General features: G+C 46.0%; 1 protein-coding gene across 1 annotated transcript in view; it reads left to right on the plus strand.

Annotated features, from left to right (window-relative positions):
* The first annotated feature begins 567 nt into the window (after positions 1-567).
* LOC121291131 overlaps positions 568-23,462 on the plus strand; it is a 29,415-nt gene continuing 6,520 nt past the window's right edge. The window contains exons 1-2 of the mRNA XM_041212208.1: positions 568-674; positions 7,436-7,828. Of these exons, the coding sequence (XP_041068142.1) occupies positions 602-674; positions 7,436-7,828 (466 nt within the window). The 5' untranslated portion in view covers positions 568-601. The remainder of the gene's footprint in view (positions 675-7,435; positions 7,829-23,462) is intronic.

Below are 23,462 nucleotides of genomic sequence, written 5' to 3' on the forward strand. Positions count from 1 at the left end.
CTGAAGCCTGGTTTGCCTCCTAAGTGGGCACCAAGGATATTAGGACAGTTTCCAACTGCAGGAGTGGTGGGAAACCCTTTCAAAACTTACCCTGTCTTTCTCTTATCAGCTGTTCTGAGCTGAGGTTTAACTTTATAGCAGCGAGCAGGAGTCGAAAATCAGTGGCACAAAGTTTTAAGTCATACGTGTAAGCAAAAATTTACTTGCCAGGTTTTTTTCCTCCCCCTTAAGTCTTTGCCTGGATTGGAGACTATGTATAACTGCACCCACGCAAGTGGCTTCGAGTGTGTGTATTAACCGGCTAGCTGTGACGGGAAGTTGCTATGTCACGCGTATAGGAACTGAAAGATAAACCCCGCACGGAAATCAGGCGGTACCGATCAATAATGCCACCTCGCCCTCAATTTCTGTTTCAAAAGCCCGCGCTGATTGTATTTCTCACTCTCTCTCTCCAGTTTAAACCTGTGATTTTCGGCATAATGCAGTGACTGATCTGGTCACTTCCGCTGAAAACAGAGAATCACATGAGAAACGCTTCCCTCCTGTCTCATTCGGGGTCGCTTCGCTGTGATATCGGGGCAGTGGGTACCCGGAGCTCACTATGTGCAGGGCTATACATCGCTTTCAATTCACCAATATTTTCCTCCTCTCCAGCTACTTCATTTCCCTCTCCGGTAAGTTAAGTTTCTTTCACAACAATTACTGTAAATGTGCTATTTCTGGGTTGCCAGCCTGTGTAACTGTGTTGACCTGATGCTGGGGTTCCATCGCTGACTGATTTTCAGCGAATGAAACTCAACTGATTCTTCACATCTTCATTCTCATTCAGTCCGTGATCAAGGGAGATTCCCCGTCACTATCTGCCTTCAAGTTAGCGTTCGACACTGTGTCTCACCTAAATCTCTAACTGTGGCTGGGATGTAACAATGATTTAACTGACTTTTAATGATGTGTCAGATGTTCTTGTGTTGTATAAAATGTCAACTTGGATCAGTTGGAAGAATTGGCTCTACCTAGGAAGACTGTGGATTCTTTTCCCAAAGATGTACTTTCTTCATAACATTTATAGAAGTACATTTACAAAGCATTTCCACTTGAAAATTGCAGATAAGTGCAATCAAATTCAATTTGTCTCCGCACAGCATGCTCCACTCCTATGTGCCTCTATATGATTGTATTACTCTTGATATTCACAGTGCACATTTCATGTCAGGCATGCAGCCTGAGGGCAAAAACATTTCAAATTGAAAAATTACAGGAGCTGCAATTGAATTCAACTCTTCTCCACACAGCATGTTCCTCGTCAGGGTCCCTTAATACAATTTCAGTACTCTTGATATTTATAATGTCAGGCATGCACATTTTCCACCCCCCACTCACCCCAGGACTGCAGAACAAGTAGTATGAGCTTAAAAATAGAGATAGGCTTTTCAGGAGTGAAATCAGGAAATATGTTTGTACGCAGAGGTTAGAGGAGATCTGGAACACTCTATATTCAACCTCTATTGGAGGAATAAAAGGGGTTTGGGTAGATATAACAAAAAATAGAAAAAAAGGCAAAGGGTAACACAAGCCAGAATTACAGAAAAAAATTAATGTGCAAACAACAGACACATTATTAATGTGCTAATCAGCCAGAAAGCTCCTTGATGCACATCACAATCAAAACATCCGCTCCCCATCTTAATTGTTTAAAATGGAATAAGTAATCGCTTGTTTTCAAAACTATTTAGCAATATCATGATACAATGTAATACATAGTGGTTTGCTGCTGTTTAGTAGCAATGACCATGGTGAACAAGATTTAGAACTGCAAGAAAACATTGTGTTCGTGGACCTCGTTTCTTTCAAAAGAATTATGAAGAGGTTTCAAAAGCATGGGTGTGGAGAAACCATTCCTAACTTGTTGGTACCTCCAGTGACAATGGGCCATAAATTTAAGATATCCACTAACAGATCAAATAAAGAATTTTGGAGTAATTTTTTTATACAGTGTGATGAGATTGTGGGACTCACTGCCGCATTGATACATTTGAATGAAAGATTGGTGTTCTCACAACAGCATTTTTTCCTTGGCTTCCCCGTTATTTTTAAGAATTTGGTGAATTTTCATATTAAATGCTAATTAAACTCACCACAGAAGTGTAACAAAAACAAAAATACCTGGAAAAACTCAGCAGGTCTGGCAGCATCTCCGGAGAGGAGCACAGTTAACGTTTCGAGTCCGAATGACCCTTCAACAGAGAATTCTGTTGAAGGGTCATTCGGACTTGAAACATTAACTGTGCTCCTCTCCATAGTTGCTGCCAGACCTGCTGAGTTTTTCCAGGTACTTTTGTTTCTGTTTTGGATTTCCAGCATCCACTGTTTTTTGCTTTTGCAGAAGTGTAATGATGGCTGTTCTGTCAACAAAATATTTCAGAATGTGTGGAGGGAATAAATTGTACATTTTTACTACCTTATTCTTTCTGATAGTTGCAGTGTTTTGTGATTTCAAACTAGTGCACTTTGGGTTGTCCCAAATTTGTGAAAGGAGCTATACAAATTCAAGTTCTACCTTCCTTGAGTTAAGTCATGCATTACCTTCAGAAAAGAGCTCCTGGTGTCCATTATAAGTAAATCACTAAAGATTAGTGCAAGGTACAAAAAATCATTAGAAAAAAATGCAGAAATTTGAGTTGTATTCCCTTCAGCTTAGACAGCTGAGGGGTGATCTAATGGAATGTTTAACTTGACAACTGGATTAGACAGGTCAGATAGAAATGAGTAAATATTTCCTCTAATGGGGAAATACAGAACATAAGCTTAAAATTAGGCTATTTAGAAGTGAAATCATGAAGTACATTTTCATGCAAAGAGTAGTGAAAACCTGTAACACTCTCCCTTAAGATGCTATGGGATGTTCAGTCAATTGAACTTTTCAAGAATGAAATGGGCTGACTTTTATTCATTAAAGGGCATTAAGGAATGTGAATCAAGAGCAGGTAAATGGAGTTGAGGTACAGCCATCAATGATCTAAATCATATGGCTTGAATGACTAGACAGCTAACTCCTTCAATATTGGGATCTTCCCATGTACTCAGGCTGCTTTTATCATAACCATTAATCCTTCTATTTTTAAATGCATTAATGTTTCCACTGGAATATACAAAATGGCATAGGGATATATTAAGGGTTTCCATGTTATACTATCAACTGTAATTCAGATTTATAATTGTTATTAATGTATATCATCTCCAGAAAGATTCATGTCTTTAATGAATTTAAAGGTCTAATGAACAAAGATTGGAGGGAATGTCCCCACTGTATTTATAATATTACTAACACACAAGTGGGAAGATTTCCTTCAGTCTCTCTTTCCAGTGTCATGATCACAATGATTGGGGAGCTCAGTCTGCAAAATTTAGTGAGTCATGACTGTTAGCTGAAACTGAAATTTCGGATGAACATAGGAATTCGATAAGATTGTGGCTGATCTCACTGTGGTCTCAACTCCACTTCCCTGCCTGCCCGCACCCACCTCCCCCCATAACCATAACATTAACAACTACAGTAAAACTTCCCTACCTTTATATTCCATTCCCTTTGCAATAAATGCTAACATTCCATTTGCTCTCCTGATCGCTTGCTGTACCAGAATCCTGCTGTACCACCGAGCTCTGCAATCTCTCTCCATTTAAATAGCGTACTGCTTTTCTACTCTTCCCACAAAAGTGGACAAAAAGGAAAAAGGAAGCAGGCACAGAAAATCAGACACAAGAGCAGAAAACACTGGAACATTATGACAGGAAGAGGCCCTTTGGACTCTCACGCCTGTTTTGACATTCAATGAGATCATAGCTGATTTGCAACATTGCCCCATGCCCTTAAAACCTTCGGATAACAGAAACATAATTTCAGATTTAAAATCTACAATTGATCAAGCATCAATTGCTTTTTTTTTTAATGGAAGACAGTTCCAAACTTCTGCGGAGAGAACACAAGCCAGTTGGACCTGTGCGTGCAGAGGAATAGGTAGCGTAGCGAGTGGTTGTGTTACTGGTTTGCTGCTTCTAAAGGTGTGGGTTAACAAGTCAGAGGATGTGAGTTTAAATCTCACCATGGCATTTTGAGAGTTTGAATTTAATTTCAAAAGGTGGAAATCAAAAGTGGGTACCAGTACTAGTCACCACGAAGTTGCCAGGTTGTCATTAGAAACCTGACTGGTTCACGAATTCCTGTCTGGGTTATACATCAGTCCAATAACAGGCTTTATCCTTAACTTTCCCCTGAAGCCACTCAATTGTATCAAATCTCAAACCACTAGTACTCAAGGCACAAGTCAGGAGTGTGATGGAATACTCCCCACTTGCCTGGATGAGTGCAGCTCTAACAACACTCAAGAAACTTGACATCATTCAGGACAAAGCAACCCACTTGATTAGTGCCATATCCACAAACATTCACTCCCTCCACCACCGATGCACTGTAGCACCAGTGTGTACCATCTAAAAAATGCACTGCAGGAATTCACCAAGGCTCCTTAGACAGCACATTCCAACCCACGATCACTACCATCTAGAAGGACAAGAGCAGCAGATATATGGGAACACCACCAACTGCAAGTTCCCTTCCCAAGTCACTCAGCACCCTGACTTGGAAAAATATCACCATTGCTTCACTGTCGCTGGGTCAAAATCCTGGAGCTTCCTCCCTAACAGCCCTGTGGATGTACCTACACCACAGGGACTGCAGCAGTTCAAGAAGGCAGCTCACCACCACCTTCTCAAGGACAACTAGGGATGGGCAATAAATGCTGGCCCAGCCAGTGAAGCCCACATCCCGTGAATGATTATGAAAAAAATCTTCAGACAACTGGAGGTTAGCAATAAATACTCAGATCCCAAGAATGGAAGAAAGGACTCTGCCTCAAAACAGAAATATATTCAAGGTGATAAAGCAACTTAAAAAGGGATAGAACAAGAGAAAAGTGGAAAAATGCACAATAACCACATACAGGGGAAAACAAGAGGCCTTAAGGGTTGAGCTCAAAAATAAATAAGGAGCAGCCACACAGTGAGAAGTGTGCTATCGACCCCCAAATTGTGGAAGGGACTCAGAGGAACAAAAGCAATAGGGCAGTAATTGTTGGGGACTTCAACTACCCTAATATTAATTGGGATACGACCAGTGTGAAGGGCACAGGGGGTGCAAAATTCTTGAACTACATTCAAGACAAATTTTTTACCCAGCAAGTAACAAGCCCAACAAGAGGGAGCGCAATTCTAGATTTAGTCTTAGGAAATGAAGCTGGACAAGTGGATGAAGTAGCAGTGGGTGACCTTTTTGGACATAGTGACCATAATATAATTAGGTTTAGCTTTGTTATGGAAAAGGACAAAGATAAAACAGGAGTAAAAGTTCTAAATTGGTGGATGGCAAATTTTACAAAGCTGAGAGGTGAGCTGGCGAGAGTGGACTGGATACAGCGATTAGAAGGGAAAACTTTGTCAAAAGAAATCAGTGTGAGGCATTCAAAGGCAAGATTCTAAGAGCACAGTGTAGACATGTCTGCACAAAGGAAAAGGGTGGGACTGCCAAATCTAGAGCCACCTGGTTATCCAGAAGCATCTGATGGTATCTCATGGGATACAGGAGAAGGTGTCAGGTTGGATCCAAAATTGGCTCAGTGACAGGAAACAAAGGATAATGGTCGATGGATGTTTTAGCGAATGGAAAACAGTTTCCAGTGGTGTTCCACAGGGCTCAGTGCTGGGGCCCTTGGTGTTTTTTGTTTGTATTAATGATTTAGACTTAAATGTGGGAGGCATTATTGGAAATTTGGAGTGACACAACAATTAGCCATGTAGCTGATAGTGAATAGGAGAGCTGTCAATCCACAATGTATCAATGGTTTGGTTGAGTGGGTGGAGAAGTGAAATGGAATTCAGTTAGGAAAAGTATGAGGTAATGCCCTTGGGGAGGGCCAACAAAGCAAGGGAATACTCAATAAACAGGAAGTTATTGAGAGGAATTGAGGAAGTCAGAGACCTTGGAATGCATGGACACAGGTCCTTGAAGGTGACAGGACAGATGGAAAAGGTGGTCAAGAAAGCATATGGAAAGCTTTCCTTTATTGGTTGAGGTATTGAATACAAATGCAGGGATGTAATGATGGAACTCTATAAAACACTGATTAGGCCACAGCTGGAAATTTGTGTACAGTTCTGGGCACCACATTACGAGAAGGACATCATTGGTCTGGACAGAGTGCAGAGGAGATTTCCAAGAATTATGCTAGGGCTTGAAAATTGCAGCTATGTGGAGAGATTGGATAGGCTAGGGTTGTTCTCCTTAGAACAGAGGAGGCTAAGGGGTTACTTAATTGAGGTGTACAAAATTGGGGGGTCTAGAGCTGCTCGACAGGAAAAACTTGTTTCTCTTAGCTGATGGGTCTACCAGGAGGCATAGATATAAGGTGATTGATAGAAGGATTAAAAGGGACATGAGGAAAATCTTTTTCACCCAGAAGGCGGTTGGCATCTGGAATTCACTGCCTAAGTTGGTCGTTGAGGCTGAAACGCTCAACTCATTTTAAAAGGTATCTGGATCTGCATCTAAAGTGCTGTAACCCGCAAGGCTACGGAGCAAGTGCTGAAAATGAGATTAAAACGAGCGGCTAGTTTCTTTTTTCTCTTTTTGGCCGGCACAGACACGATGGGCTGAATGGCCGCCTTTTTGAACCCGTAACTTTTCTATGGTTCTAAAAAACTACGAGGCGAAGTACAGGAGATTGTTAAATGTCAGAAATGGTAGGTGCAGCAGGCGCATGATGTATAAGTAGAGAATTGAGACATTCACAAATACACAGATCTTGGTTTTGTGCATGGTATGGCGAGTTGGCAGCTCGCTTAACTGACTGGATTTCAAGGGGATTTCGGATCGGGAGAGCTGTGAACGGACCGCCCTCTCGCTGGCTGGCACCGGTTTTAGATCACTGTAACAGAATTACACAAAGTCAAGATCCATCCCAATGTCCTGAAAATGCCATTGACTTCAGTCATTCTGCCTCCTGCCTTTTTCGGTTCTACCATCAACTCATCTCCTGTTCCCACAGCTCAGATTTTACAAGTGATTGCAATATTATTCCTGTGTGTGTGTGTGTGTGTGTGTGGAGGCGGGGGGTGGTGGCGGGGGGTGGTGGGAGGGGTGGGTGGCTTATTGTGAATTCTCTCTTGCCTTCCTGTTCCAATGCTGGACTTTCTGTCATATCTCAGGAGCAACAGCTGAAAGGGCGACTGACTCGCGAACTCTCCGCAGCCGCTGCCTGAATTTCCGATTGTCTCAGGTCGCGCCTCTATTTCTCTTCGGCGGAGAATTTAACTTACTGACGGGTCAACCGTGTCTCCATGTAAATGGAAACTCATTTTATTGTTGTTTTTGATTTTGTTGCAGCCTCTGGAAGCGGTGTTACTGTGAGGGTCCAGCAGAGAGAATTGAACGGGACCGTGACCCATTCTGTCCTTCTCCCTGTCTCCTACTCCACACTCACACCCTACTCCGCTTTAAATATACAGTGGCTTCTATTCCCCGGACAAACCCCATTTGTGAGTCTGATCCGATCAAGCTGCTCCCGACACCCTGACAGACCCGGTTATAACTGTTCAGATCGCACGGAGACCGGTCCTTCCTACCGGCACCGAGTTCACCTCTACCCGGGGAATGGATCCTTGTTGCTGCGGGATTTACAGCCCAGTGACAGCGGCGTCTATGTGATAACTGTTTATGCTAATGGTGAGAATGCAGCCAGGGAAGACAATGTGACTTTAACCATCTATAACCAGACAGGTAAGAGTTTACAATCTGTCCATTAAACCCCTTTAATGAGTGGGATACGGGAGAATTAATTTAAGCATCTCAAACGATTTAAATTTCCTAAAGGCTTTCAATAAGGTGCCGGGTACCTTATGAGGAAGGTCAGAAGATGTGGGGTAGAAATGACGTTCTCCTGTGGCCGGGTTTGTGGGTGGGGGATGGGGAGAGGGATTGGGGTCAAATTCCGATGGTGTCTTTCCCGCCTCCTGACTTCCCACCCTCCCCCTCCCCCATCCCCCATCCACCCTCTCCTATTCTCCCCCTTTCCCACACCCCCCAATCCTGTCCTCCACCCCCTGGCCCCTCTCCTTGGTGACCGGATGCAGTCTGGACACTGGTCACCACTTCCTTTCCGTAGCTTAGACCACAGATCAGCCCCTCAGAGGGTTTTAATCCCCCACCCATCCCCCCCTCCACCCTGCCGGATGAAATAGTTGGGGGGGGGGGGTGCGGAAATAAGACAAATGAAAGGTGGTTGGAAAGATGGTGCAGGAGGGAGGGCTTTAGATTCCTGGGACACTGGGACTGGCTCTGGGGGAGATGGTACCTGTACAAGCCAGACAGGTTGTACCTGAACAGAGCCGGAACTGAGTTCCTTGCGGGGCGTTGTGCGAGTGCTGTTGGGGAGGGTTTAAACTAACTCAGCAGGGGTGTGGGAACCAGGAGAGAACATTAAAAAGTAATACCAATGTGCACGGAATGTTGGGAGAGGCAGATAGCACCAAAATAGAGAATAGTAAGTTGATAGATGGAGTCGGAGTAAGGGAGTAAGTAATGGAGCCTAAATCAGGGTTACACTGCATGTATGTGAATGCATGGAGTATAGTTAATAACATTGGGGAGTTACAGGCACAGCTTGCCTTTTGGGATTATAATGTTGTGGCGATAACAGAGGCTTAAGGAAGGGCAGATCTGGGTGTTAAATATTCCTGGTTACAAGGTGTTCAGAAAAGAAGAGAAAGGGAAAAAAGGGGGAGGGGTGGTGTTTTTGGCCAAGGAGATTATTGCAGTACTGGAGAAAGAGGATATGTCAGAGGATTCAAGGACAGAATCGATTTGGATAGAGCTAGGGAGTAGGAAGCGTGCAATTCCATTGCTTGGTGTAATGTATAGACCACCAGCTAGTGGGAAGGATATAGAGGAACAAATCTTCAAGGCAATTACAGAGAGGTGTAAACATCTTAGAGCAATTATAATGGGGGACTTTAATAACCCAGATATAGACTGGGATAGTGTTAGTGTAAGGGGCAGTGAGAGACAAGCGTTCCTAGATTGTGTTCAGGAGAATTTCCTACAGCAGTATTTGTCCACTCCAACAAGAATGGAGGCACTGCTAGACCTGCTTCTTGGGAATGAGGTGGGCCAAGTAGATCAAGTGACAGTGGGGGGACATTTAGGGGAGAGTGATCATTGTACCATAAGGTTTAGGATGATGGTGGAAAATGACATTGGTCAATCCACAGTAAGAATAATCAACTGGCGGAGAGCGGACTTCAATGGGGCAAGGACGGAGCAGGGCCAGATAGACTGGAACCAAAGGCTGACGAGACAAAAGAGGAGATGGTTCAGGCACAGTTAAGGAGATAGAAATTAAGTTAAAGAAGAAAAAGTGTGCTTACAACAGGCATCAGGTAGCAAATACAATCAAGAACCAAGCTGAAGACAGAAGGTTCAGAAGGGATGTGAAAAAGCAAATACCAGAAGTGAAGAGAGATTAAGAAAGAAGACTGGCAGCTAACATAACAGGAAATCCCAACGTATTCTACAAGCATATCAATAGTAAAAGGGTGGTAAAAGGAGGAATTGGGTCGATTAGAGACCATAAAGGGGATTTACAGATAGAGGCAAGAGGCATGACTGAGGTGTTAAGTAGATACTTTGCATCTGTCTTTACCTATGAGGTAGATGCTGCCCAGGCCATGGTGACAGAGGAAACACAGTCCCTAGAGGATTTAAAATTGATAAGTTATTGGATAAGCTGTCGGTACTGAAAGTTAATAAGACATCAGACTGGATGAGGTGCATCCAAGAATATTGAAGGAAGTGAGAGTGGAAATTGCAGAGGGACATCTTTTAATGTTCCCTGGATTTGGAGGAGGTGCTGGAGGACAGGAGAATTGCAAACATTACGCCCTCCGAGCTATGAGGAAAGATTGGATAGGCTGGGGTTATTTTCTTGGAGCAGCGAAGGTTGAGGGGGGATCTGACAGAGGTTCATAAGATTATGAGGGGCATAATTAGGATAGGAAGGCACTTTTTCAATAACCAGGGAGCATAGATTTAAGGTAAGAGGTAGAAGGCTAAGAGGGGAGTTGAGGAGAAACTTTTTCACCCAGAGGGTGGTGGGAGCTGGAACTCATTGCCTGAAAGGGTGGTTGAATCAGAAGCTCTCATAACATTTAAGAAGTATTTAGATATTCACTTGCATTACCATAGCCTCCAGCCCCTCAGAGGGGGCTCCATAGCCTCCAGGGCTATGGGCCAAGCACTGGAAAATGGGATTTGTGTAGTCAGATCTTTGTTGACTGGTGTGGACCTGATGGGCCGAATGGCCTCCTTCTGTGCTGTAAACGTCAATGAGTCTGTCAGTGCTTAAAATTGACAAGGCACCGGGAAAGGATGAGATGCATCCAAGAATGTGAAGGAAGTGAGAGTGGAAATTGTAGAGGCACTGACAATCTTTCAATGTTCCCTGGATCTGGGGGAGATGCCAGAGGACTGGAGGATTGCGAACATTACACCCTTGTTCAAAAAAGATGATAAAGATCTGCCCTGAAATTAGAGACGAGTCAGTTTAACCTCGGTGGTGGGGAAACGCCTGGAAACAATTATTCGGGATAGAATTAATAGCCACATGGAAAAATGGATTGATTCAGAACAGTCAGCATGTATTTGTTAAAGGAAAATCATGTCTAAGTAGCTTCCTGGAGTTTTTCGAAGAGGTAACAGAGATGGTTGATGAGGGCAAGACCTTGATGTGGTGTATATGGACTTCCAAAAGGCCTTCGATACAGTGCCACACAACAGGCTTGGAAGTCATGTAATAAAAGGGACAGTAACAACATGGATACAAAATTGGCTGAGGGAGATGAAACATAGAGTAATGGTTAATGGGTATTTTTCGGGCTGGAGGAAGGTTTGTAGTGGAGTTTCCCATGGGTCAGTATTGGGACCCTTGCTTTTCCTGATATATATATATATATATATATATATAAATGATTTAGATCTTTGTGTGCAGGGGACAATTTCAAAGCTTGCGGACGACTCAAATCTTGGGAGAATTGTAAACTGTGAGGAGGACAGTGTAGAACTTCAAAAGAATATTGACACATTGGTGGAGTGGGTAGATAGGTGGCAGATGAAGTTCAAATGCGGAGAAATGTGAGGTGATACACTGGCACAAAGAACATGGAGAGACTGTATAAAATAAAGGATACTATTGTAAAGGGTGCGCAGGAGCAGAGAGATCTGATGTATATGTACATAAGTCATTAAAGGTGGCAGGACAGGTGGAGAGAGCTGTTTCTAAAGCATACAGTATTCTAGGCTTCATTAATAGGGGCATAGAATGCAAGAACAGGGATGTTTTGATGAACTTATATAAGACACTCCTTAGACCTCAACTGGGATACTGTGTACAGTTCTGGGTGCCACGCTATAGGAAGGGTGTGAACGCTTTGGAGAGAGTGCAGAATAGGTTTATGAGAATGGTCTCAGGGATGACACACTTCAGTTATGAGGAAAGATTGGAGAAGTTGGGACTGTTTTCCTTGGAGAGGAGAAGACTAAGAGGAGAATTGATAGAAGTTGGCAAAATCATAAGGGGTCTGGACAGAGTAGACAGGCAGCAACTGTTCCCGCTCGTAAACGGATCAAGAACCAGAGGGCACAGTTTTCAAGTGTTTTGCAAAAAAAGCTAATGCGAGGTGAGAAAAACCTTTTTCACACAGTGAGTAGTTAGGCTTTGGAATGCACTGCCCGGAAGTGTAGTGGAGGCAGGTCCAATTGTGGCATTCAAGAGAGCATTGGATGACTATTTAAATAGAAACAACATGCAGGATTACAGGGAAATGGCAGGAGATTGGCACTTAGTTAAAATGCTGAGAAAGCTGGGGCAGACATGATGGGCCGAATGGCCTCCTTCTATACCATCACAATCCTGTGATTCTGTGGTGTGTTTTAGGCAGAGTGAGGGCGTTGGGGGTCGGTCATGTAAAATAGGTCGGCTGGCTAGCCCACCACCTTCCCACTGACCCCCAACCTGCTCCCCATAATACAGGTGGTGGGTAAGGGCACCTGCTAGGCTGCCTGCCCTGAGGACTACTGAGGCCCTCAACTGCCCAATTATAGGGTCCTTAAGGGTCAAAGCCCAGCTCCACCACCATAATAGGCTGGCCAGCGGAAGATTAACTATGGTGGGAATGCCATTTCATCACCAGTTTTGGTGAAAGTGGGTGACCTTCTTTGGGGGTACCCTTTGCCCATGAGTGGGGGGGGGGATTGGCATCCCTCCCACTATGATTGTACTCTTCTTTGTGCCTCCCCGCCTGGCCTTCAAAACCCAACTCCCACACCCCTTGCATCCCTCCCTACACTCCCCGATCCTTCCCCACCCAAAACCCAGTATTTACCTGTCACTGGGATCCATGTCCTCTTCTTTGTGAAGCATCTTGCAGTCCCAGCACCACCCACTACTCGTTTCCGGCCAGATCTGATTGGCTGGCAGCTCTCGAAGACCGGACTTCCTCTCACTGAGGGGCAGGAATCCGCCCCTCAGGTCATTCAGGCCATCCGGAACGCGTTGTGGTTGCGGGGTGACGTCAGTTGATTCTGACTGGCTTTCCCTCTGGGGGTGGGCAAGCAGTACATGGCACCCCCAACCGCCTGTAAAACTCAGCTTGGGGTGGGGAAGGCCCGTCTCAAGTGAGGACAAGGTTTACAATGACTCTTTCAACAGTAGGGAGGGAGATCCATGAAGCCAGTGGACAAGTCACCAAATTTTCAGCAAGTTGGCTACCGAACAGGAAATCAAGAGTAGGGAGCTAAAATTAGTTACCTGAACTGGCAAAAGGTGGGAAGTGATGTTCGACAAGGACCTATGCTGGGACCACTGCGATTCTCAATTTGCATAAATGATTTGAAGTACAAGTTCAAAATACGTGGATGATAATTCAGCCCAACCTGTCTATGCTGGTATTTATGCTCCACTTGAACCTCCTCCCCTTTTTCTTTACTTAAATCTATCTTCGTAACCATCTATTCCCTTCTCCCTCATATGTTTTCCTGACTTCCTCTTAAACGCATCTTTGCTTCAACCACACCCTGTAGTAGCAAGTATCATGTTCTCACTGCTCTTTTGGTAAAGGTGTTTCTTCTGAATTCCCTGTCGGGTTTCTTGGTGGCTATCTTACATGGATGGCCTCTAGATATGCTGTTTTCCCACAAGAGGAAACCTCCTCACTGTGCCCACTTTAACCTTTCGTAAGTTTAAGTGCCTCTTATTAGGTCACCCATCAAGCCTTCACTTTTCAAGAGAAAGAGACCCTTTCCAGGGTTTTTTGGATGGTGGGGTTTCCCTTCCCGCTGTCAGAGGAGTCAGGGGAAAATACATCCCCATTGATACTGCCTGGCCCACAGCCATTTCACGCTCCAAGAAATGTTAATTTGCTGGAGGTGGGACTTCTGCCATTCATTCAGGAGAAAGTTCCGCCTCAGAGAACTGCTGGCCAATCAGATTGGCCGGTAGCTCTCCTGTCTCAGTGGCGCCAGAAGAAGCAGTGGATAGGACCGGGACTGCAAGCTGTCCCCATCTTCTGTGTCCCGGGGGTGAGGGTGGTGTGGTGGTGGTGGGCAGAGAGGTTGGAGGTGTTGGTGGAGAGGCTGTTAGGGAGTGAAGAGCCACACCTTCTGGGGAGGGGTGCCCGATGTTAAAAAGGGGGTCCTGCCCCCACCCCACTTCCCACCACCCACAACCTTCCCACCTGAGACCTGAACACAGTTCACTCTCAGGTTTTGCCCCTGCCCCTGAACTTCTCCTGAAAATTGGCCGGGAAATGGCCCTTACATGGTCAATAATTTGCCACTTAAGGGTTTTAACTGGGACAAGGACAGGCGGGCGGGCCAGCCTAGGCCTTTCCCATCCAAGTATAAATTGTGAGGGGGTCAGAGCGGGCGGGGAATCCGGTGGGAAGACCATCTGAGAAATTTTCCCACAACCCCCACCCCCATCCCCATCAACCAAGCTGCCGGCAGGGGAGTGTGAAATTCTGCCCCCTGCCTGCCAATCCTTTTCTGATGTGTACACACTGACATTTCTGGTACCATCCTCATCAATCTTCTCTGCACACTCTCCAGTGGCACTGTACCCTTTTTAATAATATGCTGATCAGAACTGCACACTGTACTCTAAATGTGGTTTTTTCAAGAGTCGATACAGATTTAGCATAACTTTTCAAATTCTGTCCTAGAAACAAAGCCTACTGCTCCTTTTGCTGGCCTTGTTCTGTCGAATAACCTTTAGCTACTGATGTATATGCACTCCAAGATTCCTCTGTTCCTCTACTCCCCCTGGACATGTACCTTCCAAGTAGGAAGTGATTTTCCTATTCTTCCTATCAAAATGTATTACCTTGCACTTTGCTGTGTTAAACTTTACTTGTGAATTATTTGCCCATTCTGCAAGTTTATTTATGTCCTGTAAATTGTGGTAATCCTCCTCAGTGTTGATTGTGCCACAACCCTCCCCCCACCCTCACTTGCCGTCATCTGTGAATTTAGAAATTGTGTTTTTCATTCCAAGTCCAAATCATTCATATAAATCGTGAACAGCTGAGGTCTCAGACTGATCCTTGTGGAACACTACTTCCCACCTTCTGCCACTCTGAATAATTACTTTGTACTCCCAATCTCTGCTTTCCTTTTGGAGCCAGCTAGCAACCCAATCTGTCGCTTGTCCCCTGACTCCACATTCTCTGACCTTATCCATTAGCCTATTAAGGGGGTCCTTATTGAAGCGCTTTTGAAAATCCAGATAAATTACATATACTGCATTAACATTGTTTACTCTCTCTGTCACCTCTGCAAACATTCAATAAGGTTGGTCGAGCAAGATTTTCCCTTTTGAAATCCATTTCATAATTATTCATTATTCATAATTATATTGCTCATTTCTAGATTTCTTTCATTCTCTCCTTTAGTAGGGATTCTATTATTTTTCCTGTAACCAGTAAGATGACTGGTCTATAATTCCCTGGACACGTTCTGTCCCTTCATGAATATTGGAATTACATTACCAGCTGCCAGTCCTCTAGCACTACACTTTTTTCTAATGACTTATGAAATATGTGTAATAATACCTTTGCTCTCTCAGTCCTAGATTCTTTTAAAATACCTGGGGCAGAATTTTACGTTCCCTGCCAGCAGGTTTCTAGGTGGACAGGGCAGGGGAGTGGGCGGTGATTGTAAAATTTCTACAAAGGCCTTCTCGCTGGGCTCCCAGCCTCTCCGTAATTTTACACTTGGATGGGCAAGGTCTAGACTAGCTCACCTATCCTTGCATCAATTGAGGCCTGTAAAGGGTCGTTTCCTGCCCAGTCTCAATTTTCGGGCTGGCGGGAGGAGTTCAGGGGCAGTGGGAAATAAATTGGGGTCAGGCCGCGGCGGGATAGTGTTGTGGGGTGGGGGATGGTTGGAGGCCTGGGCCGCCACCATCAGCAGTCCCCCTTTTGACATTGGATGGTTCCCCTCAAATGGTCTTGTCCCTGTGGGGGCTCCTTCCCCCCACCACCCCAGCATCTCTACCAACACGCCTCTGCCCATCCCCCTGGGCCCCACCGACCCACCCAGCTCTGAGAACCGCGCACTTGTTTGGTCCTGGACTCCAGGGACTTAGGCTCTGGGGACTGCTTGCAGACCCGGCCCTGTCCACTGCAGCTTCTGACTCTGTAGGGACTAGAGAGCTGCCAGCCCATCAAATTGGCCAGCAGCTCCCCGAAGCGGGACTTCCACCTGAGTGGGGGACGGAAGTCGTGTCTCCAGCCAATTAACACATATTGGAGCATTAAGCAGCTGGAAGGCAGGCAGTATCAGCGGGGATGTGTTCTTCGCTGACTTTTTGGATGGCAGGAAGGAAAACCCCACCATCCTATAAATCCTGACCATGGTTTCAATCCATCCAGAGCAGGGGCTTTATCCGCCTTGAGTTTATACCTTCCTTTTTTTAGTTTAGCTGCACCTATCCATTGTTCATTTCATCGTTCAATGTCGTGTCTATCTGTTCTATCTCCTTGGTAAATATCAAAGCAAAATAATTCTTTTTATATTTCATACTGTATGCTTTCAAGAAGGAGTTAGATATAGCACTTGGGGCAATAGGGATCCAAGGATATGGGGAGAAAGCGGGAGCAGGCTATTGAGTTGGAGGATCAGCCATGATCATAATGAATTGGCGAAGAGCCAATTGGCCTACTCCTGCTCCTAGTTTCTATGTTTCTATATAATTCTATATTTCATATTTCTACCATCTTTCTATCATTATCTGTGATATTATCTTGCCTATCTTTTATTGGTCCTATTCCCATCACATCCATTATTTAGTGCTGTGCCTGGAAATATTTTACTCCTTTGCTTTATGTTCTTTGATAATTTAACTTCATAGTTCCTCTTTGCCTTCCAATTGTGTTTTTCACTTCCCACCTAATCCAGTCATATTCTGTCTTCCTCTGCATGCCTCTGCTGACTATGTACTTAATACCTCTTTCCTGACCTTCAAATGTTCCCCTATGTCTTTAATCATCCACAAGGACACCATTTGTTCTTTTAGCAGAATATATTTTCCCACTCTCAGTTGGATGCCATTTTAAATGTTTCCATTCATTGTTCTACATTGAAAATAGTTAGAGATTTAACAGCTTGAGAAAAGAAGAGAAAATAAAATAATTATAAAAGAGCAGCTGCTTTACTTCTAGAAAGTAGATGCTTCACTCATATCTATGTTATTTTACTCCCAACAAATAAACACTTTGCCAATATCTAGCTCAAATATGCTATTAACTGTGCTTGTACAATCACCAGATTGGGTCAAAATTCTGGAACTCCCTTCCTAACAGCGCTATAGGTGTACAAGAAAGTAGCTCACCACCACCTTCTCAAGGGCAATTAGGGATGGGTAATAAATGCTGGCCTAGCCAGTGATGCCCACATCCCATGAATGAATAAAAAAGAAAGAAGTGGTCAACTCCTGTGATTATAGATTATTTTCCTGATGATCTGTCTGTTTTCCTCTTTGAGATCTCCCTCTGGCAATTAATGTCGTCTCCTTCCTTCAACTGCAATGCAGACCTCCAATGCGGTCAACCCTTTATGCCCTTTTTCAGGGGATGGTCAATATAGTCTATTATATTGAAGAACCAAACTGCCCTATGAAGCTTCTTTTAAAAATACAATACTGAATGATATCCTGCATTTAAACCATGATTTGCGTGATGAAAGGTCATCTCGACCTGAAGTGTTGGGGTGAATTTTAAGCTTTTGGTGGGAGCCTGACCCTGATGTGCACAGTTTGGCCTCTCCCCCCTATTTAAGACACCAAGTAAAGCGTCTTGCGGCCGATTAATGGCTGCCGGGCAGGAAGCTGGCCAGCTAGGTAAGGGAAGGGTGGGCAGTGCGCCCAATCAGGGATCCAGGGCAGGATGTCTGGGCAGAGAGGGGTCAGGCTGTGAACCGAATGTCGGTCAGAGTCACCCATTTAAAGGCACTTTTGCACGGGTTGGTTAATGGCCTGGAGGCAGAAATATGGACCAAGAAGACTTGCAGTTCCATTGAATTATTGGATCAGCAGCAGGTAAGAATTTGTTTTTAAATTTAATAATTATTGTGTCAACTGTCTACGACTCGGGACCCTTGCCAGGGAGGAAAGAACATTTTAGATACCTGTCACGTTCCCCTTAAGAATAGTAAGTGTTTAGGAAAATACTCAAATTTAACCCTTTAACTCTCTTTGCCTCTTCAGGGGGTGGTAAGGCTACCATATGACAGCGAGAATGGAGAGAGCAACTGTTGAGGGGCCCAGACCAAGGATGACCCCATGGTTTGATGATTCCCAGTGAGTCCTCCTCCAGGCCGTGAGTGATCAGTGGGAGATCCTCATGCTTGCTGATGAGCAGAGGAGACCTCCCGGTCAGACCAAAGCAGCTGGACAGAGTTGGCAGAGCTAGTGAGTGGCTATGGGGTTGTCCACAGGGCATGGCTGCTGTGCCATAAAAACCTTAATGGCCTATTATCTGCCAGCATGAGTGTGTAAGCATTTTACAGATGGACCGATATGGAAGGGCGTGAGGGTGTGATGTGAGGCAAGTGTGGGATTGCCTATTGTCTTAGCCAAGTACAAAACGGGGTGTGAAGCGGGAGTGGGGCTGTGGGTTTGTGGGATGTATGAACTGCAGCACATTTAGTTAGTTGAGGAATTGTTGGCTGTCGACATGTTGGCCCCACAATTGAAAGCATGATTCCCCCACAGCAGACTCATTACAATGTCCCTTTTTATTTACAGGAGGAAAGGACACTGGTGAGAGCACATCACAGTCACAAGACCAGCTGTCGGGGACTGAGATAGAGCTGTACTCTGGCACTCAGGAGTGCTGGAGGTGACTCAAAGGCCTGAGAGAGGCAGAGGACTGGAGGTGGTAAACCCACCCTGGCAGTTTTCGCCCCTCTGGAGCTGGAGCTGGCAGTGAACCAGCAGAGTCTCAGTGCTGGGCAAGGCCGGGTTGGAGGCCAAGGGGTGGTGATGTTCAAATACATCTACTGCTCTCCTGCAAGGACAGGGCTGAAGGGGCTGGGATGTGGGATAGGGGACTGCAGAGCGAGCTGGGGAATGTGGTGTGGCATTGGCATTGATGGGTTTGGACTTTAGAGGCTTGCAGAATTTGGGAAGGAATGTGTCCTGTCTCAGTGTTGAAGGGGCTGAGCTTGAGATCTTGGTTACCGTCTCCCAGTGTTTCCAGTGTGTGTCTTTAGGAAGCGTGCCTCTCTCTGAAGTCATCTCAAACAACGATGGTGCCCTTCACGCTCCTTGCTTGTTTCCCCCACAGGTGAAATGTTGGCAGCTGTGACCCACAGCCTCAATGGGCCAAAGTTAACCTCTGAGGATGAGAAGCCTCAGAGGGCACAGCCTCATATTCTTGCTCCGACCTAGCACCAGTGCAGATACCTGCGCCCCAGTGGGCTGGCTCTGAGGGATTCACGCACAGGTGAGGACACATCACAGTCACAAGACCAGCTGTCGGGGACTGAGGTAAAGCTGGCCACTGGCACTCGGGAGCGCTGGAGGCGACTCAAAGAGCTGATGACAAGCCTCTGGAGTGAGCCGTCAGGTAGCAAGTGCTGGACCTACAGCATGAGGTCTGTGGGGATGTGGCAGCTTTTCCAGAGGGTGTGGTGCACGCTGGCATGGAGGAGTCCATCCAGACCAATTGCGCTGCGATCGCCCGCCCTTCATAATGCATGGCTTCCTGCACCGAAAGACTGGCAACTGTCATGGAGGCCCAACCCCAGCAGCTTACTGATGGGATATGCATTGTGACCTACACTGCATTGCCTTGTCCCTGAGCTCCTGCGACCAGAGCCGGAGAGGACGAGGAGCCCTGGAGTCACATCCAGGCCCTGGTTCCTCCCGCTAAGGCAGGGAGGACCGAAGCAGCCTCACGGCAGAGGATGAGTAGTTGCTGCTGCCATTGGGAGTCACCTCTCGGGGCACTTCTGATGGGGTCAGCCTCTTCCCTGTCCCTCTGCCCATTGACTCAATGCCTCAGAGTGCCGTGGCAGCATCTGAGACCCCAGCCTCTGTGCAGGAGGCTCCCACCACACCGGGGGCCCTCACAGCCTCAGGCGACCAGAGGCCGCTTGCCAAAGGTCATCCCAAGCAAAGGGGCATGAGGGTCAGCAGCCTGACTCCAGGAGAGCTGGCGTCAAGGGTGGAGCACCATGAGGTAGCACCCAGAAAAACACCACATTAGTCACACATGGGGTCCACAAGGTGATTGCTTGGTTTTGTTTGGTCTGATAGTTCTTGATTCCTTTTGTGAATAAATAATTGTTCTTTGTACTTGTGTCTCCGGCTTCATTAATGTTTCATGTTTGTGATGTACTAGTTTTGACTTGGATTGGCTACATGCTGCTAAGGGAGTTTGTGCTCATGTGGGCCTCTCTGATCGGCCTCATTGGGCACCCCTGCATTGGCACATGCACAGGCGGCCCCACTGTGGTGGCAAAGATCAAATTACAGAACGCTCATTAAATCTGCATTTTTAGCAAATTTCACGTCACCCCGGCATCTAAAGAGTCCTGCGCACCGGCTTGCTCAGCTGGCTGACGTTACTCATCTTCCTTATCTTCAGATTCATCCTCAGACTCCTCGCCAGAGGACAGGGCTTGCTCCATTAAATCCTCTTCTACAAGGGCTTCCCCCCTCTGGAGTTCCAGATTGTGCAAGGCACAGCAGGCCACAACCATGAGTGAGAGTTGAGTAGGAGAGTATTGAAGAGCGCCACCTGACCGGTCCTAACATCAAAAGCTTGGTTTGAGCAGTGTAATGGTCTGCTCAGTGATGCCCCTGGTGGAAGCTAGGCTCTCATTGTACCTCCTCTCCTGCACAATGCATGGACTTCGGACTGGGGTCATTAGACTCCTCTTCAGGGAGTATCCTTTGTAACCACGGAGCCAGCCACCCAAATGTTCTGGTCCACAGAACATCCCTGGCACCTGGGAGTGTCTCACCAAGTGGGCATCATGTCTGCTTCCAGGATAGCGTGCACACCCTCACCATCCATTCCCTCTGGTCACATAAAAGCTGCACGTTGATGGAATGGAAGCCTTTTCTGTTTATTAATGCCCTCAGCTGTCTTGATGGTGCTTCAAATGCCACACGTGCAATCTATTAGCCCTTGCACCTTTGGAAACCCTGCAGTGTTACCAAAGTCTCAGGCTCTGTGCGCCTGACTGAGGTCGTCATTTCTAAGTGAAGTGAACTCATGGCATGTGGGAAACCTGATGGGTCACTGGCTGTGGTATCCCACAATGGCCTTCAGAAAGACCCTGAGGCAAAAACCATCAGGGCCATTGTGACTTTCAATGCCTGAGGCATGGGGTGCCCAATAACACAATTTGAGTCAATTTCCTCAGACAGCATTTCACTTGGTGATGTGATTATCCCCCCTGCTCCCCGGAGAGAGACAGCCTCAGGCACTGGTGCTCTGGCATTTGGAATTATGTCATCCTTTGCCCGTATACCTATGTTGGCAGTCTAGTGCCTTCAGTTATCTCTGCCTGCCTGCTGCTGTTGTCTTCTCTCTGCAGGTCCTTTCCCAGCAGCAGGTTCCACAGCTTCCTGGACCGCATGGTGCACCTGTCCTTGAAGAAAGCTTTCCTTCATCTTCTCCTTCTCTCCTCCTCACTGGAGGAGGAGCCTCCTCCCAGAATGTACAATGCCCGATCTCTGGGTCCAATACTGGGCTGCAGGAAACTCACTTTCCGCCTATCTCTGGGCAACCTGACAAATCTCTCCCAGCGAAGGCTCAAAGTGATGAATAAAGTAACTCGCAACACCAGCAAATCCAAGCACCTTCTCGAGCAGACTCTGCCGCTAAAGTCAGCCTTAGTCCCAGTTTTGCAGCCCTTTTATCCTCCTCGGCATTGCCTCCTCATACCGGGTTTGACTCCTTTCGAATGTTTTTCCCATCCAAAAATAGGGGTGGGCAATGTAAAATATGAGTTTTTTTGGCTTGTTAAGGAGGTGAAATGGCCTTTAGTTCACTTTTTAAAACGGCAGGCGGGCTGCCAATCTCGGCGCCCGGTGAACTTCTGTATTATCGGAGACCGGCATGATGACACTGGGTTAGTGTGCAAGCGGCAACATCAGGGCAGGGGTTTGTTGGGGTGGGGGTGGAGGGAGGTGGGGGGAGTGATCCCAATTTCCAACTGTAAAATTCACCCAGTTAACTCTATTTTTCTCCACAGATGCTGCCTTGACATGCCCAGTACTTCCAGCAGTTTTTTAGTTTCATTTTGTTGGTTGTTTTGGGATCTCGTTATTTTAGAAAAAAAAACTGCAAAAGAGCTGATTCCTTTTTCCACATCATTTCATTGCAAAGTGTGATGGGCAGTATTGTCAACCATTGTACAGAATTGCTTTTACTATATTTTTTCTTTGTGCTTACATTTCCTCTGGGATTCACATTCTTGGCTGCAGAGGTCGCTATATATTCGCAAAATTGTAGCGTTCCCTCTTACTGCCACATTCCTATTCTGCTCTTGCATTCTCCCCCACTGGACAGCACTGTGGTTGTGTTCGCTGCCGTCTTTCTCCTTGTCCTCACGGGTAGTGAATGTGTCATACCTGTTAAACACCAGTATTTAATACAGTGTTTAAATTTAATACAGCACTTTGTAGTTTTCCTGTCCTCGTTTAAGCCACTGCTCAGTTACAGAAAAAGGACTTAAGAGTTCACCAACCAATTACCCACTACAAAAACAGAATTACCTGGAAAAACTCAGCAGGTCTGGCAGCATCGGCGGAGAAGAAAAGAGTTGACGTTTCGAGTCCTCATGACCCTTCGACAGAACTTGAGTTCGAGTCCAGGAAAGAGCTGAAATATAAGCTGGTTTAAGGTGTGTGTGTGGGGGTCGGAGAGATAGAGAGACAGAGAGGTGGGGGGGGGGGGGGGGTGTGGTTGTAGGGACAAACAAGCAGTGAAAGAAGCAGATCATCAAAAGATGTCAACGACAATAGTACAATAGAACACATAGGTGTTAAAGTTAAAGTTGGTGATATTATCTAAACGAATGTGTTAATTAAGAATGGTTGGTAGGGCACTCAAGGTATAGCTCTAGTGGGGTTTTTTTGTATAATGGAAATAGGTGGGAAAAGGAAAATCTTTATAATTTATTGGAAAAAAAAGGAAGGGGGAAACAGAAAGGGGGTGGGGATGGGGGAGGGAGCTCACGACCTAAAATTGTTGAATTCAATATTCAGTCCGGAAGGCTGTAAAGTCCCTAGTCGGAAGATGAGGTGTTGTTCCTCCAGTTTGCGTTGGGCTTCACTGGAACAATGCAGCAAGCCAAGGACAGACATGTGGGCAAGAGAGCAGGGTGGAGTGTTGAAATGGCAAGCGACAGGGAGGTTTGGGTCATTCTTGCGGACAGACCGCAGGTGTTCTGCAAAGCGGTCGCCCAGTTTACGTTTGGTCTCTCCAATGTAGAGGAGACCACATTGGGAGCAACGAATGCAGTAGACTAAGTTGGGGGAAATGCAAGTGAAATGCTGCTTCACTTGAAAGGAGTGTTTGGGTCCTTGGACGGTGAGGAGAGAGGAAGTGAAGGGGCAGGTGTTGCATCTTTTGCGTGGGCATGGGGTTGTGCCATAGGAGGGGGTTGAGGAGTAGGGGGTGATGGAGGAGTGGACCAGGGTGTCCCGGAGGGAGCGATCCCTACGGAATGCCGATAAGGGGGGTGAAGGGAAGATGTGTTTGGTGGTGGCATCATGCTGGAGTTGGCGGAAATGGCGGAGGATGATCCTTTGAATGCGGAGGCTGGTGGGGTGATAAGTGAGGAC

The sequence above is a fragment of the Carcharodon carcharias genome, chromosome 19, assembly GCF_017639515.1.
Source record: "Carcharodon carcharias isolate sCarCar2 chromosome 19, sCarCar2.pri, whole genome shotgun sequence".
NCBI classification, from domain to species: domain Eukaryota; kingdom Metazoa; phylum Chordata; class Chondrichthyes; order Lamniformes; family Lamnidae; genus Carcharodon; species Carcharodon carcharias.